The sequence below is a fragment of the Colobus angolensis genome, unplaced genomic scaffold (genome assembly GCF_000951035.1).
Source record: "Colobus angolensis palliatus isolate OR3802 unplaced genomic scaffold, Cang.pa_1.0 Scaffold33, whole genome shotgun sequence".
NCBI lineage: Eukaryota > Metazoa > Chordata > Mammalia > Primates > Cercopithecidae > Colobus > Colobus angolensis.
In genome coordinates, this window is record NW_012116599.1 from 11,492,227 (window position 1) to 11,510,577 (window position 18,351).

The 18,351-nt window shown below is 45.6% G+C and overlaps 1 protein-coding gene and 1 pseudogene across 1 annotated transcript in view; one reads left to right on the forward strand and one right to left on the reverse strand.

The window, feature by feature from the left end:
- COPS7B (COP9 signalosome subunit 7B) overlaps positions 1-10,651 on the forward strand; it is a 26,856-nt gene extending 16,205 nt beyond the window's left edge. The window contains exons 3-4 of the mRNA XM_011952046.1: positions 364-469; positions 8,917-10,651. Coding sequence (XP_011807436.1) covers positions 364-469; positions 8,917-9,075 — 265 coding nt within the window. The 3' untranslated portion in view covers positions 9,076-10,651. The remainder of the gene's footprint in view (positions 1-363; positions 470-8,916) is intronic.
- Positions 10,652-11,599: 948 nt separating this feature from the next.
- Positions 11,600-18,351, reverse strand: part of LOC105518880 — an 8,948-nt pseudogene continuing 2,196 nt past the window's right edge.

The following is an 18,351-nucleotide window of genomic DNA, read 5'->3' on the forward strand; positions in this document are numbered from 1 at the left end:
CCACCTGCCTCAGCCTCCCAAAGTGCTGGGATTACAGGTGGGAGCCACCACACCCGGCCTGTCCTACCTTCTTTAATCGTATGTGCTACACAACCATCTTCCATGAGATACAAAGTTGAAAATTAAAGCTGTATTCTAAGAAACTAGCCCCAGACTACCATATTTGTCCCCTAATGTCCTGCATTATGTATTTAGAAGTGCTTGTCTTTGGGTGCACGTGAATGGGCAAGAGATGTAGCAGAGGGAGTATTAAAGGAGGTCCCTGTAAGATACTGGGGAGAGCTATTGGGGAGGAAGATTTCGGAGCCTGGAAGAGACTTCCCAGGCCATTCTGCAGTTCAGGGCTGGTTTTCTCTGTTGTAGGTGTGATGGCTGTGAAGCAGTTCTGCTGGGCATCGAGCAGCAAGTTCTGAGAGCCAACCAGTACAAAGAGAACCATAACCGAACTCAGCAGCAGGTAGAAGCAGAGGTAAGGAAGGAAAGGAACATTTGTTTCTCTCTCCAGGGCATATCTGTTTATTCCTTTGCAGTGTTTATGTTTTTGTTTTGCGAATCTTGGTGTAGATGAGACAAGCAGTCACCAACAAATGGGCCTGGGTTAAGTGCTGGGGTACAGGGATGAGTGTGACACGGCTCCTACTCTTCTCTCTTTTTTCCGATTCCTGGTCAGCATAGGGTGATCAATCAGGCTTGGAGAACAGAGAATGTTGTAGTTTCAGTACACATGTACTTTGCAGCTGTAGAGCAAAAGAAAATGAGTTTGGGGATGGATCTTAAAAATGGATAGAAGGATGGTGGTAAGTTACCAGGTAGAGTGGAGGGAGGGGTACAGCTGGGTAGGGGCATGTGGGGCTTCAAGGCCCTGGGAATATTCTGCTTCTTAAGTTGCGTGGTGGGCACATAGTTTCATTTTATTCTTTTTGTCTGAACTGTACATACATATTATAAATGTGTAAAATGCGTGACATATTTCACATGGAAAGAAGAAAGGGATAAAATTTGGCAAATGAACTGCAAGTGAAGTTAAAAGGATGTAAGCGTGGTTTTAGTGACACCTGGTTGTTGAGGAAACATTTAGCTTCTTGGACAGATGTAGGCCCCAGCCTTTGCGTTATGGGCATTTGTGTACCTGTAACCTGACACATGAAGTGACCTCACTTCAGAATTTATTTGGAGCCCTGAAAATCAGAAGCACTGATTTTCCGTAACATTGGAAGTCCTTTTCTAGGGTGGATGGGGGTTGAAGTATTAATGATGCTTAATGAATTTTGAAAATCAGGTGTCTAAGAGTGTGGCAGAGTGGGACCCAGAATTGCAGCTAAGAAGCATAAGAGATGAGTAGATGTGCCTTTCAAAGGGGGATTTGTGAAATTTGGAGTGATTCCCCATACTGTTATACGCACTTCTTGAAAACAAAACCTGTATCCTATTTGTAAGACGAGCTTCTGGTCCCATGCCTAACCCATAGTAGGTACTCAAATGTTCAACTGAATATTTCTGGCACACCATGAAAGTGTGTCAGTGGACGGCTGAACTCTGCTTTTCATGAACTTGAGCTAATTTTTTTGAATACACACACACACACCACCCTATATACATATACTCTGTGGATGTTCAATTCATAGACCATGTTTAATCCTACTAGCCAAGGAGGTATGAGGCTGGGTGTAGTAACTCACACCTGTAATCCCAACACTTTGAGAGACCAAGGAGGAAGGATTGCTTGAGTCCAGGAGTTCGAGACCGGCCTGGGCAAGGAAGTATGAACTGTATTTAACAGCCCAAAGCAAAGACAATTAGGAAAATCAGCCTGCTGCTTTTCTAATAAGCTGTGCAACCACTCTCTTGATGATAGTGGCCTTTTCTCTTGGGATTGAAGTCTGAACAAAGTAGAAAGGGCTGACCACTCTCTCCTTTCTGTTTATTCTTCCCTATAAATCAAACTCTGTACAAAGTGAGGTTGGGAGGCTACCCACACTACCGAATCTTTGGTATCAAGGTCATTAACAAAGGTGAATGATACTAGTTTTAGAATGTGAACTGTTCAAGTTTATTTTCATGATAAATAGCATCCGACAAAAGAAAGGTGGGTGTGCACAGAGCTATTGTAGACACTTGGCTCAAGTTTGAGGCACTGACTAAAGTTTGAAGCACACCATGTAGTTACACAACAGTGTAGACTCTTTAAATTTTGGTTATTTAAACACAGAGGGTGGGTGTGTGCACTAGCAGAGCCTGGTGCTGCCAGCAGGTGGCGGTAAGGATTTAAGTTTGAGAAAAACAAATCTGAGGAAAAGGCCAAGGCCACCTCCACCACCAATTAAAACAACCTATTGACGTAATAATCTTTTAGAAAATCTGAACCAGACCAGTATGTTCTGTTCCCTGAGCATGGCCAAAGCTTAGGGCCTTGTCATTTTTCCCATTTAGCAAATGCATGATCTGGCTGCTAAGTGGTGGAGGCTGCTTGCCACCTACTTGAGGCACACGGAAGGTACTCACCAAATAGCTACTGACTTGAAAGGAAAAGAAGTCTACGAAGCACCAGGGTGATTCTGTTGTATTCTGTTTGTATTTATGCTTCTGTTACCCTTGGCCTAACTTTTAAAAGCCAATTTTGTCAACTGATTGGTGATCTTTTCTGTATTTGTCCTTAAATTAGATTGTTTGTTTTCAGAGGGAAAAACGTGAAGTCCCCCTCCTGAATCTTATAACAGCAACTTTCTTCTGGTGAGTTGTAGCTTTAAGAGCCCTGCTTACTGAAGTCAGCCCTATCACAGACTGCGGAAGAATATTCTGTCCGTTTAGGCTTTTGTGGAAACCCATGTTAGGTCTAGTTCCAGCATACCTGGGGGACCATTATGAGCTGTTTCATTATTTCTGAGAAAGCACTCTGGTGGGGAGGTAATACTTAGAGCATTACAAAGCGCTTCCACATTTAAATTGGATTTTGGAAAGTATTTTATTTTTGAGAGACTGTCTCAGTCTATCACCCAGGCTGGAGTGCTTGGAGTGCAGTGGTGCAAATACAGCTCGCTGCACCCTCAACCTCCTGGGCTCAAGCAGTCTTTCCACCTCAGCCTCCCAAGTTGCTAGGACGACAGGTGTATGCTACCACACCTGGCTGATATTTTTCTTTCTTTTTTTTTTTTATGGAGAACTGGGTTTTGCTGTATTGTTCAGGCTGGTCTTGAACGCCTCACCTCAAACTATCCTCCCACCTCTGGCTCCCTCTTTGTTGGGGTTACAGGCGTGAGCCACCATGCCAAACCCACTTTTTTTTTTTTGAGATGGAGTTTCACTCTGTTGCCTAGGCTGGAGTGTAGTGGCGTGATCTTGGCTCTCTACTGCAACCTCCGTCTCCTGGGTTCAAGCAATTCTTGTGCCTCAGCCTCCTGAGTAGCTGGGATTACAGGCACCCGCCCCCACGCCCAGCTAATTTTTGTATTTTTAGTAGAGACAGGGTTTCGCCATGTTGGCCAGATTGTTCTCAACTTCCTGACCTCAAGTGATCCACCTGCCTCGGCTTCCCAAAGTGCTGGGATTACAGGCCTGAACCACTGCGCCCGGCCTCATTTTTCTTTATATTTGGATGTGCCTATGTCTGATGCTATATGGAATGTTAATTTATAACTATTGCTACATTTACAAAGTAGGCTATATTCCAGTCATGGAGGTCGTAAAGTGTAACTGGACAAAGTAAGCTCTGTTTTCCATTATGTAAAAAATCCCCTAGGAGTTAGTGACAATCTTAAGGTTTATACCGTGCACCAAAAGTATGCTTCCTGGTGCCTCTTGGAGAGGGGTGCTCTCTCCATCACCCAGTTCTCTTTTTGTCTGTAGCACTTTTCCAGCTGTGCACTGCATTTCCTCTCGTCTGCCTTTGCTTTGTGCCTCAACTGAAGGAAGGTTTCCTGTCACAGGAAGCTCTTTCTCCTTTTGCCTAAATATTTAAGGTCTCTGATGGAACTAGGCTGCATTTTTGCTAGTAGTGCAGTCCTACTTGAAAATTTCTGAGGTTCATGTTTTGAGGAGCCTGTAAGCCAGGCCATTGGAGGAAGAAAGTCATTAAGGACTATACCAAATTTAGGTAAAAGAAGACAAGTCTGTGGGGATGATATTTGTTGTCAGTTGAAGGGTGGCTCTGTGGAAGAGGAATTGGAATTCTTAAGAAAGTCTACAAGGCCAAAATGGGTTTAATTGGTTGACCTACCTGAGTGGCCAATTTGGAGTCCTAGAAGGAGCTGTCTGCGCTTACAACTGCCCAGCTACTGGAAGAAACTAGGTGACTTTTTTTGTTTTTTTTTTTTGAGACAGAGTCTCGCTCTGTTGCCCAGGCTGGAGTGTAGTGGCACAATCTCGGCTCACTGCAAGCTCCACCTCCCAGGTTCACGCCATTCTCCTGCCTCAGCCTCCCGTGTAGCTGGGACTACAGACGCCCGCCACCGCACCCGGCTAATTTTTTGTATTTTTAGTAGAGACGGGGGTTTCACTGTGTTAGCCAGGATGGTCTCGATCTCCTGACCTCGTGATCCGCCCGTCTCGGCCTCCCAAAGTGCTGGGATTACAGGCGTGAGCCACCGCGCCCGGCCTGAAGCTAGCTGACTTTTAAGATCCCCTTCCACTAGGAGAGTCTGTCCGTGCTTCAGAAGTCTCGTTTGTGAGTTGTGTGTTATAAATGCAGCGGTAAAGCTGACTTGAGCAAAGTGTCTCTGTAATGGATCCCATTATGAGGGCCATGGCCCTGTCCCGGCCCAGGCCGGGCCTTTGTGGAGGATAAAGGGCTCATTTCCTAGGCTTAGAGACTTGCCCAAGAAGCCCTCTTTTCCTCTGCGGGATGTTTACATTTTGCCTCAAAGTGGTCACAACTGTAGGGGACTTAGATTTGTCAGCAGTCTTATTGGAGGAGTGGGGTGTATGCATCTGAAACACGAAGGAGATGCAGTGGTGTGGGAGGCCATCGAAGAGTGAGAGGCACTGCCAGGCAAGTACAGGTTGAAGGGTGGCAGATCAGTGTGGGCTGCAGCAGTCAGGGCAGGTTGTATGGACCAGGTGCTCAACTCTCCAGGCAGGATCAGAAGGGCGACCTGGGGAGGAGCAGTACCCACCCCCTCCCAGGGTACATGAAAAACAGAAGGGCATAGGGGGAATGACTGCTTCCAAGTGTGGTGTGGGGATTGAGTGTGGCTGAGATGGCTTGAGTGCAGGGCATGTGTTGAGGAGTGGGAAGGAAGGTACCTGATCTTGGTATTTCAGAATTGGAGAAAAAACTAAGTTTTTCCCTGAGCCAAGTCTTATTTCTTTTTATTGCATATCAGGGTTACTGACACCTAAAAAAACCGAATGAGAGAGCAGTTTGTACAGGAGAAAATTGCTTGAGGAAGTAAATAGGCATCTGAATGACGGGAAAGCGTCCATGCTTCTGTCTACTTATTTGCTCAAAAGCTTTTGACAGGATCTTGAATCTCAAAGGCTTTTAAACAGAATTGAGTCACCATGAGAGAGGGAGGCTGCGTTATGGTAGGGAGTTGGCAGTACAGAAATGAAGAAGGCTTACCCTTCTGTGACTGTAGAAGGGCGATGCGCGGGCTCCCTCAGGACCAGAGTGAGAATGGTGAGTTCGTGGCTTTGTGAAGGAGAAGCATTGGAAGTGTTGAGCTTTGAAAAGAAAAAGAGTAAAACAGCAAAGCCTTTGGGTGTCTGTTGAACTAGTCAGTTGCTGAGAGGCTGGCAGCGGAGCATTGCCTTTGGTGAATGTGCCACAGGCAGAGTTTGCTCCTTGGCTGGCAGGTCAGGGACTCATCACTCAGCCCAGCCATAGATACTCTGAGTCCAAAGCTAGCCCAAATTACCTTGGGCCACTCTAAAGAGAGAAATAAATGCCGGTGTTACTTTCTGATAGACCGGTAATGACTTTATGCTACAAAAACACAGGTGAAGCAGATAGAAAATATAACCATTATTTGGGGATTAATGCCTTTTCCTTACTCTTGCAGGGGTTATGAGACTGTCAGTAAATCTAAGACATGTTAAATGATGTAGAAAACTATTTGTAGTATAAGCTGATTGTTTAGTAAAAATTATTATACAAATAACTTGAGGAAATAAGGCTAAATAGTGTTTATCAGCCAAGATGAAATTAGGAATTTTTTTTGGTTTTGTTTTTTAATTTCTAATAAAGCTATTTTGCCAAATGGGAAAGGTAATTATTTGCTTGGAAAGATACCGTTTTGGAAATACGGTCCTTGAAACAAAAACTTGTTAGTTTTCTAATGTCTTACTTGATTAAAATTTTGTCAGCTTTTGGGGAAACCTTAAAATACATTCCCTCGGTAATGTAAAATTGCAGGATCTTCTTTGGAAGTCACAGGTAACTGATATGCAAATAAATAAACTAAAGCCACGCCCTTTTTAACCTCTTACTATCTTCTGGATATTTCGAAAACAAATTGGAGAGGTCTTAGAATGTGATTTTTATAAAGCAGTGTTCCCTGAGAAATCAGATTTCTTAATCTTTCCTCCAATGTCATCAAAATATGCCTTAGCTGGGATGACAGTATGTGTCTGTAGTGCCAGCTACTTAGGAGGCTGAGGCAGGCAAATTGATTGAGCCCAGAAGTTTGAGGCCACCCTGGGCAACATAGCAAGATCCCATTTCTATAAAAAAAAATGCCTTAAAGTAAAACAAATAATATCTCTTTTATCAGAGAAAGAGTGATAAGCCATTGACTTGCTCCAGATCATTCACTCACCACCTTGCCAGGTGACTCACCGAATGAGATACACCAAAGCAGCAGTGAGCCGCTGGGAGGGCGAGATGCCTCAGGTTCTGGGTTCCCAGATGGTGTTTTCTTGTCTGGCAGGACACTGGATAAACCCAAAGATGACTCCTCTCTCTGTTTATTTTATATATATATTTATTTCTAGGCACTGGGTCTTGCTGTGTCACCCAGGCTGGAGTACATTGGTGTAATCATAGTTCACTGCAGCCTCAAACTCCTGGACGTAAGTGATCCTCCTGCCTCAGCCTGCTGAATAGTTAGGACTATAAGCGTGTGCCACCACACCAGGCTAATTGTTTTTGTCTTTAATTTCTTTTTGTTGTTGTTGAGATAAGGTCTCACTTGAATGTCACCTAGGCTGGAGTGCAGTGGTGCAGACATGGCTCACTGTGGCCTCTACCTCCTGGGCTTAAGCGATCCTCCTGCCTCAGCCACTTGAGTAGCTGGGACTACAGGTGCACGCCACCATACCTGGCTAAGTGTGTGTGTGTGTGTGTATTTATTTATTTTTTTTTTAGAAAGACAGGGTCCCACTATGTTGCCCAGGCTGGTCTTGAACACCTGCTCTTGAGCAATCCTCTTTGCTCAGCCTCCCAAAGTGCTGGATAGGTGTGAGCCACCATGCCCAGCCTGCCCTCTGTAATGACTGTTCCAGCCCACAGTCCTCTGTCACTCTCTCTTCAGAAAGGCTACAGTGTTGATTGAGGTTACAGAAGTTTGGGGCATGGCTCTTCCCCCCCGTCTCAAAATAGTGACAACAGAAAATAATTTATGATCTAGTTAAGGTGGATTCTGCGAATTTTTGTCGCACTCTCATAGCATTGTTTTGTCTTTGCATTTGGACTGTCTCTTACTTTCAAGCTCACGAGATATTCTGACTGTTCAGAACTTTTGACCCTGACAACTCCTTTTCACTGTGTAGAAAACTGGCTGGGTGTGGTGGCTTATGCCTGTAATCCCAGCACTTTGGGAGGCTGAGGTAGGAGGGTCAGTTGACCCTGGGAGTTCGAGAACAGCCTGGACAACGTGGTGAAACCTTGTCTCTACAAATAATTTTTTAAAAATTAGCCAGGCATGGTGGCAAGCGCCTGTGGTCCAAGCTGCTCAGGAGGCTGAGGTGGGAGGATCACTTAAGCATGGGCAGTTGAGGCTGCAGTGAGCTGTGATTGCGCCACCATACTCCATCCTGAACAATGGTGTAAGACTGTCTCCAAAAAAAAAAAAAAAAGACTAAAAAAGCTATTACTTATTTGACTGCACAGTTCTTCCCTACCACCACCATCCTCTTCCTGCTGTTTCTTCCTCTCAACGAACTGAGGAGCAAAGGTTTGGAACAGTCACTTTTCAGCAGGCAATATAGCAGTACTGATTCAAATGTAAAATGTAAATCCACTTTGATCTGGAAAGCTCACTTCTAGGAGTATCTTCCATAGATGTTCACAGAAGTATGCAAAGGTAAACATAGAGGGCTGTTTAGAGTAGCACTGAAACCCAAACTAGGAACCAATTAAACCGGAGAACCCTCCCAGTAGAGTAGGATTCACATGTCACAGAGGATATCTGTTCTGACGTGGAAAAATGTTCAAGAGCTGCTTAAGTATTTCCAGTCTGTACTTCGTTAAGTGAAAGAAACGTATACTGCACACGGTAGTGTCATAGCATTTTGCTAGTACTTTTATTACATTTTCTTCATTTCTCACTTAGTTGGCTAAAGTTCATCATCTACTGGTTTATTCAAGAAGGGTTCATGGAGCTGTATTCCCAAAGTTTTTGTGAAACTATTTGTGATTTTATAAATGAATAACAGCGGAGTGTAGAATTCTTGGGTCACTCTTTTTCTGAGGACATTTTAATCACGACTTTGTTTCACTGTTGGTATTGTGCCTCTTTGCTAAATGGTCCCCTTCCATTTGTTTCAACCAGGAGAGCATTAGTCCCACTGTTTTGCTCGATTCATTTCCACAAATCTGCTGTGAGTAGCCCAGGCTTGTTTCTCCTCATCTGGATTTCTGAAGAGAATTTCAGGTTTTCTTGTAGAGGATTTTAGCTTCCTGTCTGAAGTGAAGACATAGTGAGAACAAGTTTTGGTGAGCACATACAGACTGAGCACTCCAATTCTCTATCTCCCCACCAGGTTACCAACATCAAGAAGACACTCAAAGCCACCGCATCCTCCTCGGCTCAGGAGATGGAGCAGCAGCTGGCTGAACGGGAGTGTCCACCTCACGCTGAGCAGAGGCAGCCCACCAAGAAGATGTCCAAAGTGAAAGGTCTGGTCTCCAGCCGCCACTAGGGCTGGCTGGGGCAGCTGGCACTCACCAGGCCTGGGTCAGGTGGGGAGGGGACACCAAGGGTCCATTTCCTCCCCTCTCTACCTGCAGTGAGTTCCAGACCTGCCCGTCCCCTCACCAGCACCTCCCCACCCTGTTGGTACTGTTCCAGAAAAACTGTTAACTCCCCCTCACCCACTCCCTCCTTCCCCAGTTCCCTTCAGACTCAGGGGCTCCACCGATGCCATCCCAACAGGGTCAGATACTGCCCAGCTTCCCTCCAGGAGGTTCTTGTCTCTGTTTAAGGGCTTGTGTTCCTCCCAGTTTTTCTTTTGCTCCATGTCATTTTGTCAGGCTGGTTATAAGCCAGAGGCAGCTTTAACCAGCCCCCAGGGATGATTATGAAGGAGGCCCCTCCCCTTGTGAGGAGGGGGCGCTCCTTTCCAGCCCCTCCTACCACGGTCCTCACGATGGTGCAGCGATCTCTAGCCAGGCGTCAAGATGCGCTGCTTTCCCTCTCCTGCCTCATCCCTCGTTGGCAGCTCCAGTTCAGGCCGTGGAGGGACGTGATGCTGGGCTATGTTTACTAAACCCACGGGTTTTCAGCCTCTTAAGCCCAGCTCCGATCTCCAATTAGTTGGGAGCGCTGGGTTGACTAACCTCTGGATTCTGAGCACAGACAGAGGGTGCTGTGGGTCTGCTGGGTGGCAGAAATGGTTCCTTCCGGCGTGGCGTTCTCTCCTGGTCGCTCCTCCTGCTGCCTCTGACTACTCAGCCTTGTTTTCGGTGTGTAGGCCACAGCTGCCCACTGGAACTGCCGGCTAATGCTTGCTCTCCCGAGATCTTTAACTCCTCCTGGCTGCACCTGGGTAGGGATGGTGGCACCGATGCCCCTCTGTCTGCTGAAGGACCTGTTGCTGCTTCCTGTCTTTTCACCCCTCCTCGGCTGATGACCTAGAGCCCTCTGATGATGGCATTCTCCTGGCAAGAGAAAAGGACTTAACTAGACTTCTGAACTTGAACAGTTTCAGGTTATATTTTAATTTTTTTTTTTTGTACAGGTTCTGATTCTAATACATTTCAACATGGTTTTGTCCCTCCTCGTGTCAATATTTGTTATAGACTAATCGCCGGGGATTTTTCACCTGGTTGGAGGGTGGTGCGTGCGTGTGTGTGTGTGTGTAAGTGTGTAAGGGGAGGTGGAGGTCTTGGGCTGATATTAAAATTCATTGAGGAAAAAGCACATTTTACAACAAAAAAATAAAATATAGATTTAATGTATGTGACTGGGGTTTGGGGTGCATAAGATCTTGAGGGGCTGGGATTAGGGTGGTTCAGGAAAATGTGATACTGTTTCCCCATGTTTAGCCATGGTCAAACAATGGATTTCTCCTTTTTCTAAAATGTCCAGCAACTGCCTACTGTTGATCAAATGTTGAAGTATTCTTGTTTCCTTTTTAAGCCAATCCATGTGCCCATATAACATTATGCCCAAGTGGAGAGTTCACTTTAATTTCCAAAATATGTTTCATGAAACCCCCTGTCAGATACTCTGTGGAAAAGGGGTTCTGTTATGAAATAAATGTGGCACTTCCTGCATCCCATGTCCTCACTGGAAATTCATTACTCAGGTGTGCAGGCATTCCTTGGTGGGGAAGCCTGTACCCACACCGATTTCACCGCCAAATCCTTTTGGGTGATATCTAGGTGAAACAAATCTTAGAGAAATTTTGGGGAAAGTATATTTCTCAAAAAGCCTAAGAGTGCTGGGCTCAGTGACTCATGCCCATAATCCCAGCACCTTGGGAGGCTGAGGGGGGAGGATCGTTTGAGCCTGGGAGTTTGTGGCCAGCCCACACAACATAGTGAGATCCCATCTCTGCTACAGATAAAAACCCTAAGAGAAGCGAAACACCTTTCAACCTTACAGGTTTTCCCAGCTATTCTTTCTAGACCTCAAACAGGCACAGTCACTCTCAGCAAGTTTTCTTTCATCCTTGTTTTTCCCACTGGCAAGTAGACTAGGAGATATGGTTTGACTTGTATGAAGTCTGTGGCCATTCCTTATTTGATTGTCCCAAGGCCCTAAGGGTCCTCTCCATGATTCAGCTTCCTTAAAAATAATGATGGCAACAGTAGTAATTTATCTCTAAAGTGCTTTACAAAGTGTGTTTGCATACAATAAGTCATTCAGTCCCTTCCACCCAAACAGTCTTCTCAGGTGGGTAAGGGTATTATTGCAACCATCCTCGCTTTGCATATGAGAAGACAATCCCAAAGATTTGAAGTGTCCCAGTGGTAAGTGGCAAAATGAGAACTCTTAGATCTCCTGACTTGCACATCCTGTCCTCTGCTCTGTTACATTCTCATCTACAGTCTGCTATCCACACTTGAGCCTTGCTACCCCTCTACCCGCTGCTGTTCCTCTGAGAGTTCACCTTGCCCTTATTTTGAGGGAGGGAGGGGCAAGACCAGTGTTAGTGTTGATTTTGCCTCAAGGACCCTGGCAGGGAAGCAGCAGTGTTCCCATTGTAGAGGCCAGAAAAGCTACACAGTGACACAGCCAGGATCCGTCATGGAGCTGTGACAGGCCAGAACTGGGGCGCCCAGCCACTGAGGAGGGGTGGCAGAGGGTTGTTTGGCCAGGTCTGGGTGATCTGAAGGCTTGGTGACCAGGGACGACATAATCATATGCAGGACCAATGCCGTCACTGCCCTGAGAATGTTCTTCCCCCGGAAGTCTGCCTCCAATAGCACAGGCACCTGCTTCTTGGATGGTGGTGACATCTGAGTACTTGGACTTTATCAGCTGCCTCTAGGAGGTGAGGTAGCAGTAGGTGAGGACGATACCCCTTTCAGCTTCAGCAGGTGAAAAGTGTGGTTCTCGATGAAGTTGAGCCGGTGTGTGTGCCAGGTCTCCTTCTACAGTGGGTACGCATCATACAGGATCCCATCAAAGCAACCACCTGGCAGGGTGAGTGCCACCTCCGTCCACAGGACTTTCAAGGGGATGACCTTGTGTGTCTGCTGCTGGGCCCAGTCTTGGAGCCACTGGAAGATGCTGTCATTGTACTCCATGATCCAGTGTTCCTGGATGGAGACCTCCTGCACCTTCCATGTTCTTGTGGCCATGCTGAAGCCCACATCTAGGACTCGGCCCCCTTTGGAGGTGGTGAAGGCAGTGATGGAGGTTGTAGTGGGGGCGCTCTTGCTGCAGATAGAGCCCCAACTTGGAACCTGACATGCCAGGGCCCAGTCCCTGCAGCCATCTCGCTTTTCACATACCTTGTTTCTACTTGCCAAACCCACCCAGCCACTTAATAAGGAAGCAGAGAGTATAGGATAGAGACCTCCAGAAATTGTGGGAATAGTGGCCCAGCCAGATGTTCATTGCTCCGCTGGGACTCTGGTGGGAGGCTTGGCCTTCAAGCTCTGCAGTTTCCTGTCTGGCATACTGGCAGCTGGGCTCAGGTCTAAAATGTGCAGAAGTGTTTTATACATAAATAGAACATTCCAAAGAGATGTCCTCATCAACAGTGAGACATCTTAGAGGAGGAGACACCACAGTATTAAAGAGAATTACCTCGATGGCAGTGCCTGTGGGCTTGCTTGAGCCACATTCTTTACCTCGGAGCTCTCTGCCTCCTCAAACCCTTTTTGCTCTTTCTGTTCAGATGAGAGGCGTTATGGTTCCTATTTGGGTAACATTAGGGAGGTGGTCAAAGCCCCCAGGACAGCCCGTTTCTGTGGTCCTAATCCAAGATGGTCATCACTGATAGTAAGATTCTCTTATCCCCACTTCAGTCACAGGAAATGGGGTGGCGACCAAACAAGCTCAAGTGGTAAACTGCTGGTGATATGTGTACATGTTTGTTGTTTTCTCCATCTCTGAGGTGCTGGGTTGCCTGAAACCAAAGTGTTTTGGTTTGTGTACTAAAGTTGTTCTTTTGGCAGACTGAGACCTCACTCTTTTTTTTTTTTTGAGGCAGAGTCTCGCTCTGTCGCCCAGGCTGGAGTGCAGTGGCCGGATCTCAGCTCACTGCAAGCTCTGCCTCCCGGGTTTACGCCATTCTCCTGCCTCAGCCTCCCGAGTAGCTGGGACTACAGGCGCCCACCTCCTCGCCTGGCTAGGTTTTTGTATTTTTTAGTAGAGACGGGGTTTCACCGTGTTAGCCAGGATGGTCTTGATCTCCTGACCTCATGATCCGCCCGTCTCGGCCTCCCAAAGTGCTGGGATTACAGGCTTGAGCCACCACGCCCGGCCGAGACTTCACTTTTTTAAAAATGTGGCAATAGGTTGACTTTTGGTGGTCCCGAAGGACCTATCACACTACTCATGGTATCTGAGTTTCAAGTCTAGCATGGCTTGGGTAGTCTGTGATTGTACCTGTTTCTTCCTGGATTCTGCACATAGCCAGGAGCATCTCACTGCTTCATTCCATGTTTCTTGCAGTTATGCTTGGGATATGCAGATGGAAATGCATATTTTATTGTAAATTTCATTATATATCTAGCTTATATTACCCTTAGAGCGTTCAGTGGGTCTTTTAAACTTACATCTGTTAAGTAGGTTGTCTGTGACTTGTCGGGCAGTAAAGGTAGATGCTAAGCAAGTATTTATTATCAAAAGGAAGTGTTGAGTCAGTATTAAGGGTGAGAACCACTCTTCGTGGTTAAGGATGAAACCAACAAGGAAAGAAGTGATGGGAATGCAGAGACAGGAGCAGCCCAGCTCTTCTTGGGGTTGTTTATGTGCATCCTTGCATTGGTCTGCGACTTTTCCTCAGCAGACACCACTGTGGGCTGCTCTAATGACTTCTCTTTCCTCCTCGAACAGCTTCTGGAGAAGTTTCACAGCTGCAGAGTGGTGCCGCTACACATTCATCATCTAACCTGACCTGGGTCCTCAGCTGTAGGGCCATCTGTCTCGAGTCAGCTGTCACTGTTAAAAGTTTCATCATTTTCTCTGGTTTGACTTGCTGAAAAAAAAAAAGGAAATGTAACAAAAACATTAAAAAAGTTTCACTATTTTCTTAAAATAGTTTGCCTTATCATACCCTCTCATGTTCACTGGATGACTATCCTTTCTTCCTGGTGAAAGCAGAAACCCTCAGTTTGTCATCTTCCACCTACAGACTCATCTGCATCTGTCCTTACCTCCTTGGGGAGAAAAAGACGTCTCTCCTTCCATGTGAGTATCAGTCATTCCCCTGTGCCATTTCGTTTTCTGTTTTTCGGTGTACCCTTTTCTCCCCCAAAGTCTGCCTTTTCTCTCTAAAGTTTTCACTTATGTGTCTTTAGCCTCTCCTCTAATGGATGTAGGTGATGAATAATTTCACACTTAAAGGGACCCTCCCTGAACCTCATGTCCCTTTCCAGCCACTGCCTTTTTCATCTTTAATGACCATCCTTCTTGAGAGTTGTTTACCCTTTCTGTCCCTCTCTTCTCCTTCACTGACATGTGCTACCCACTACTGCTACCCAGCCGCTGATCATTTTCTTGTCAAGGGGACCGTTGATCTCCGACTTGCTATCCTTAGTTTTTATCTGGCTTGATCTTTGTGTTACACTTGGCACTGTTGGTCCCACTTCTTTAAGTGTTCTCTTAGTTTTCATGGCTCCAGTCTCTCCAGATTTTCCTGTGTTCCTTGGCCTATGTTAAAATTTCTTCAGGGGCACCTCTTCCTTTGGAGTCAGAGGTGTTTTCTAGGGTTCCGTTGTGACCTTCTCATTTTACTTTTATACATCTCCAGAAGTTATATGATTCACTGCCATGGTTCCACTTTCATAAATTTATAATTTATAATGCCCAAATCTCTACCTCTGGCTTGTTCTGCCAACATGAATAGTCAGCAGCCACCTGGACATTTCTGCTTGCCATCTCCCAGGTCCACTCCTGTAGTCAGTGATCGGTGCCCACTATTCACCAAGTATATTAGTTTGCTAAGTCTACCATAACAAGATGCCACAGACTAGGCCAAAGCAACAGAAATGTCTTTTCTCACAGTTCTAGAGGCTTGAAGTCTAAGATCACAGTGTCAGGAGGTTTGATTTCTCCTGAGGCCTCTCTCCTTGGCTCGCAGATGGCTGTCTTGCTGTGTCCTCACATGGCCTTTTCTCTCTCTGTTTTTTTTTTTTTTTTTTTGTGAGACAGGGTCTTGCTCTGTCACCCAGGCTGGAGTGCAGTGGCACAATGACAGCTCACTGCCCTCTCAACCTCCTGGGCCCAAGCGATTCCTTCCAGCTCAGCCTCTCAAGTAGCTGGGACTACAGGTGCATGCCATCATGCCTGGCTAATTTTTTGTATTTTTGGTAGAGATGGGGTTTCACCATGTTGCCCAGGCTGGTCTGGAACTCCTGAGCTCAAGCAATCTGCCTGCCTTGGCCTCCCAAAGTGCTGGGATTATAGGCATGAGCCACTGCGCCAGACCAGGCCTCTTCACTCTGCACACATCCGTCTGGTGTCTCTTTGGCTTATAAGGACATTGGTCCTATTGGATTAGGGCTCCACCCTTAGGACCTCATTTAACCTGAATTGCCTCTTTAAAGGCCTTGTCACTAAATACAGTCACATTGGGGGTTAGGACTTGAACAATGAGTTTTGGGAGAGACAGTTCAGTTCATGACAGCCATTTGCCTGAGCAAGAACTGGGGTTTCATCCTTAACTCCTCTGTCGTGTATCTGATCACCACATCTTGACCGTTCTACAGGCATACCTTGGAGATACTGTGGATTTGGTTCCAGACCACTGCAATAAAGCAAATAGTGTTGTAAAGTAAGTCACATGAAGTTTTTGATTTCCCAGTGCATATAAAAGCTGTGTTTATACTGTAGCCTATTAAGTACCCAATAGCATTATAGATATTAAAAAAGTACGTACCTTAACTAAAAATGCTTTACTGCTAAAAAATGCTAACGAGCGAGCCTTCAGCATGTCGTAATCTTTTTGCTGGTGGAGGATCTTGCCTTAATGTTGATATCTGCTGACCAGTCAGGGTGGTGGTTGCTGAAGACAAGGATGACTGTGGCAATTTCTCAAAATAAGATAGTGATGAAGTTTGCCACGTTAATTGACTCTTCCTTTCACAAAAGATTTCTCTGTAGCATGTAATGCTGTTTGATGCATTTTACCCACAGTAGAACTTATTTCAAAATTGGAGTCTTCTCAAACCCTGCTGCTGCTTTATCAACTAAGTTTGTATAATATTCTAAATCCTTTGCTGTCATTTCAACAGTGTTCACAGCATCTTCACCAGGAGTAGATCCCATCTTAGGAAACTACTTTTTTTTTGTTTTTTTGAGATGGAGTTTTGCTCTTGTCACCCAGGCTGAAGTGCAGTGGCACCATCTCAGCTCACTGCAACCTCTGCCTCCTGGGTTCCAGCGATTCTTCTGCCTCAGCCTCCCAAGTAGCCTGGATTACAGGCGCCCACTACCATGCCTGACTAATTTTTGTATTTTTAGTAGAGAGGGGGTTTCAGCCTGTTGGCCAGGCTGGTCTCAAACTCTTGACCTCAAGTGACCCGCACATCTCGGTCTCCCAAAGTGCTAGGAGTACAGGCGCGAGCCACTGCGCCAGACCAGAAACCACTTTCTTTGCTCATCCATAAGAAGCACTCCTCATCCGCTAAAGTTTTGTCGTGAGATAACAGTAATTCAATCACATCTTCAGTCTCCACTTCTAGTTCTCTTGCTGTTTCCACCATATCTTCATTTACTTCTTCCACTAAAGTCTTGAACCGTTCGAAGTCATCCATGAGAGTTGTAATCAGTTTCCTTCAAACTCCTGTTAATGTTGATATTTTTATCTCCTTCTGTGAATCAAGAATGTTTCTAATGACATCTAGAATGGTGAATCCTTTCCAGAAGGCTTTCAGTTTACTTTGTGTAGATTAATCAGAGGAATTACTATGGCAACTGTAGCATTTGAAATATATTTCTTAATAATAAGACTTGAAAGTCCAAATTACTCCTTAACCCATTGGCTATAGAATGGATGTTGTATTAGCAGGCATAAAGACATTAATCTGGCCAGGCATGGTTTGGCTGACGCCTGTAATCCTAGCACTTTGGGAGGCTGAGGTGGGTGGATTGCTTGAGCTCAGGAGTTGTAGACCAGCCTGGGCAAGATGGTGAAACCCTGTCTCTACTAAAACAAAAAATTAGCCAGGTGTGGTGGTGCACATCTGTAGTCTGAACTACTTGGGAGGCTGAGGCACGAGAATCACTTGAACCCAGGAAGTGGAGGTTGCAGTGAGCTGAGATCACGCCACTGCACTCCAGCCTGGGGAGACAGAGTGAGACTGTCTGAATAAATAAATAAATACAACATTAATCTCTTTGTACGTCTCCATCAGAGCTCTTGGATGACCAGATGCATTGTCAGTGACCAGTGATATTTTGAAAGGAATCTTTTTCTGAGCAGTAGTTCTCAACAGCAGTCTTAAAATATTCAGTAAAGCATGCTGTAAACAGATGTGCTGTCATTCAGGCTTTGTTGTTTCATTCACAGAGCACAGGCAGAGGAGATTTAGTGTAATTCTTAGGAGCCCTAGGATGTTCAGAATGATGAATGAGCATTGGCCTTAACTTAAAGTCACTAGCTGCATTAACCCCTAACAAGAGAATCAGCCTGTCCTGTGAAGCTTTGAAGCCAGGCGTTGACTTCTCTCTAGCGATGAAAGTCCTAAGTGGCATTGTCTTCTAGTAGAAGGCTGTTTCATCTACATTGAAAGTCTGTTGTTTATGTTGCAGAGATCGCTTCTTTCCTTAAACCTCGTGAACCAAACCTCTGCTAGTCTCGGACTTTTCTTCTGTAGCTTCCTCACCTCTCTCAGCCTTCAGTAGGATAAAAGAGAGTTAAGGTCTTGCCCTAGATTAGGCTTTGGCTTAAGGGAGTGTTGCGGGTGGTTTAATCTTCTATCCATACCCACTGAAACGTTCTCCATATCAGCAATAAGACTGTTTTGCTCTCTTACTTATGTGTTCACTGGAGTAGTCTTCTAATTAACTTCAGGAACTTTTGTATTCACAACTTGGCTAACTGGTGCAAGAGGCCTAACTTTGGCCTATCTCGGCTTTCAACATGGCTTCCTCACTAAGCAGATAATCATTCTAGTTTTTGATCTGAAGTGAGAGTTGTGTGACTCTTCCTTTTGCTTGAACATGTAGAAGCATTGCAGGCCTAGTTTCAATATTCAGTGGCCTAGTTTCCATATTGTGTCCCAGGGAATAGAGAGGCCCAAGGAGAGGGAGAGAGATGGAACAGCTGGTTGGTGGAGCAGTCAGAACAAACATA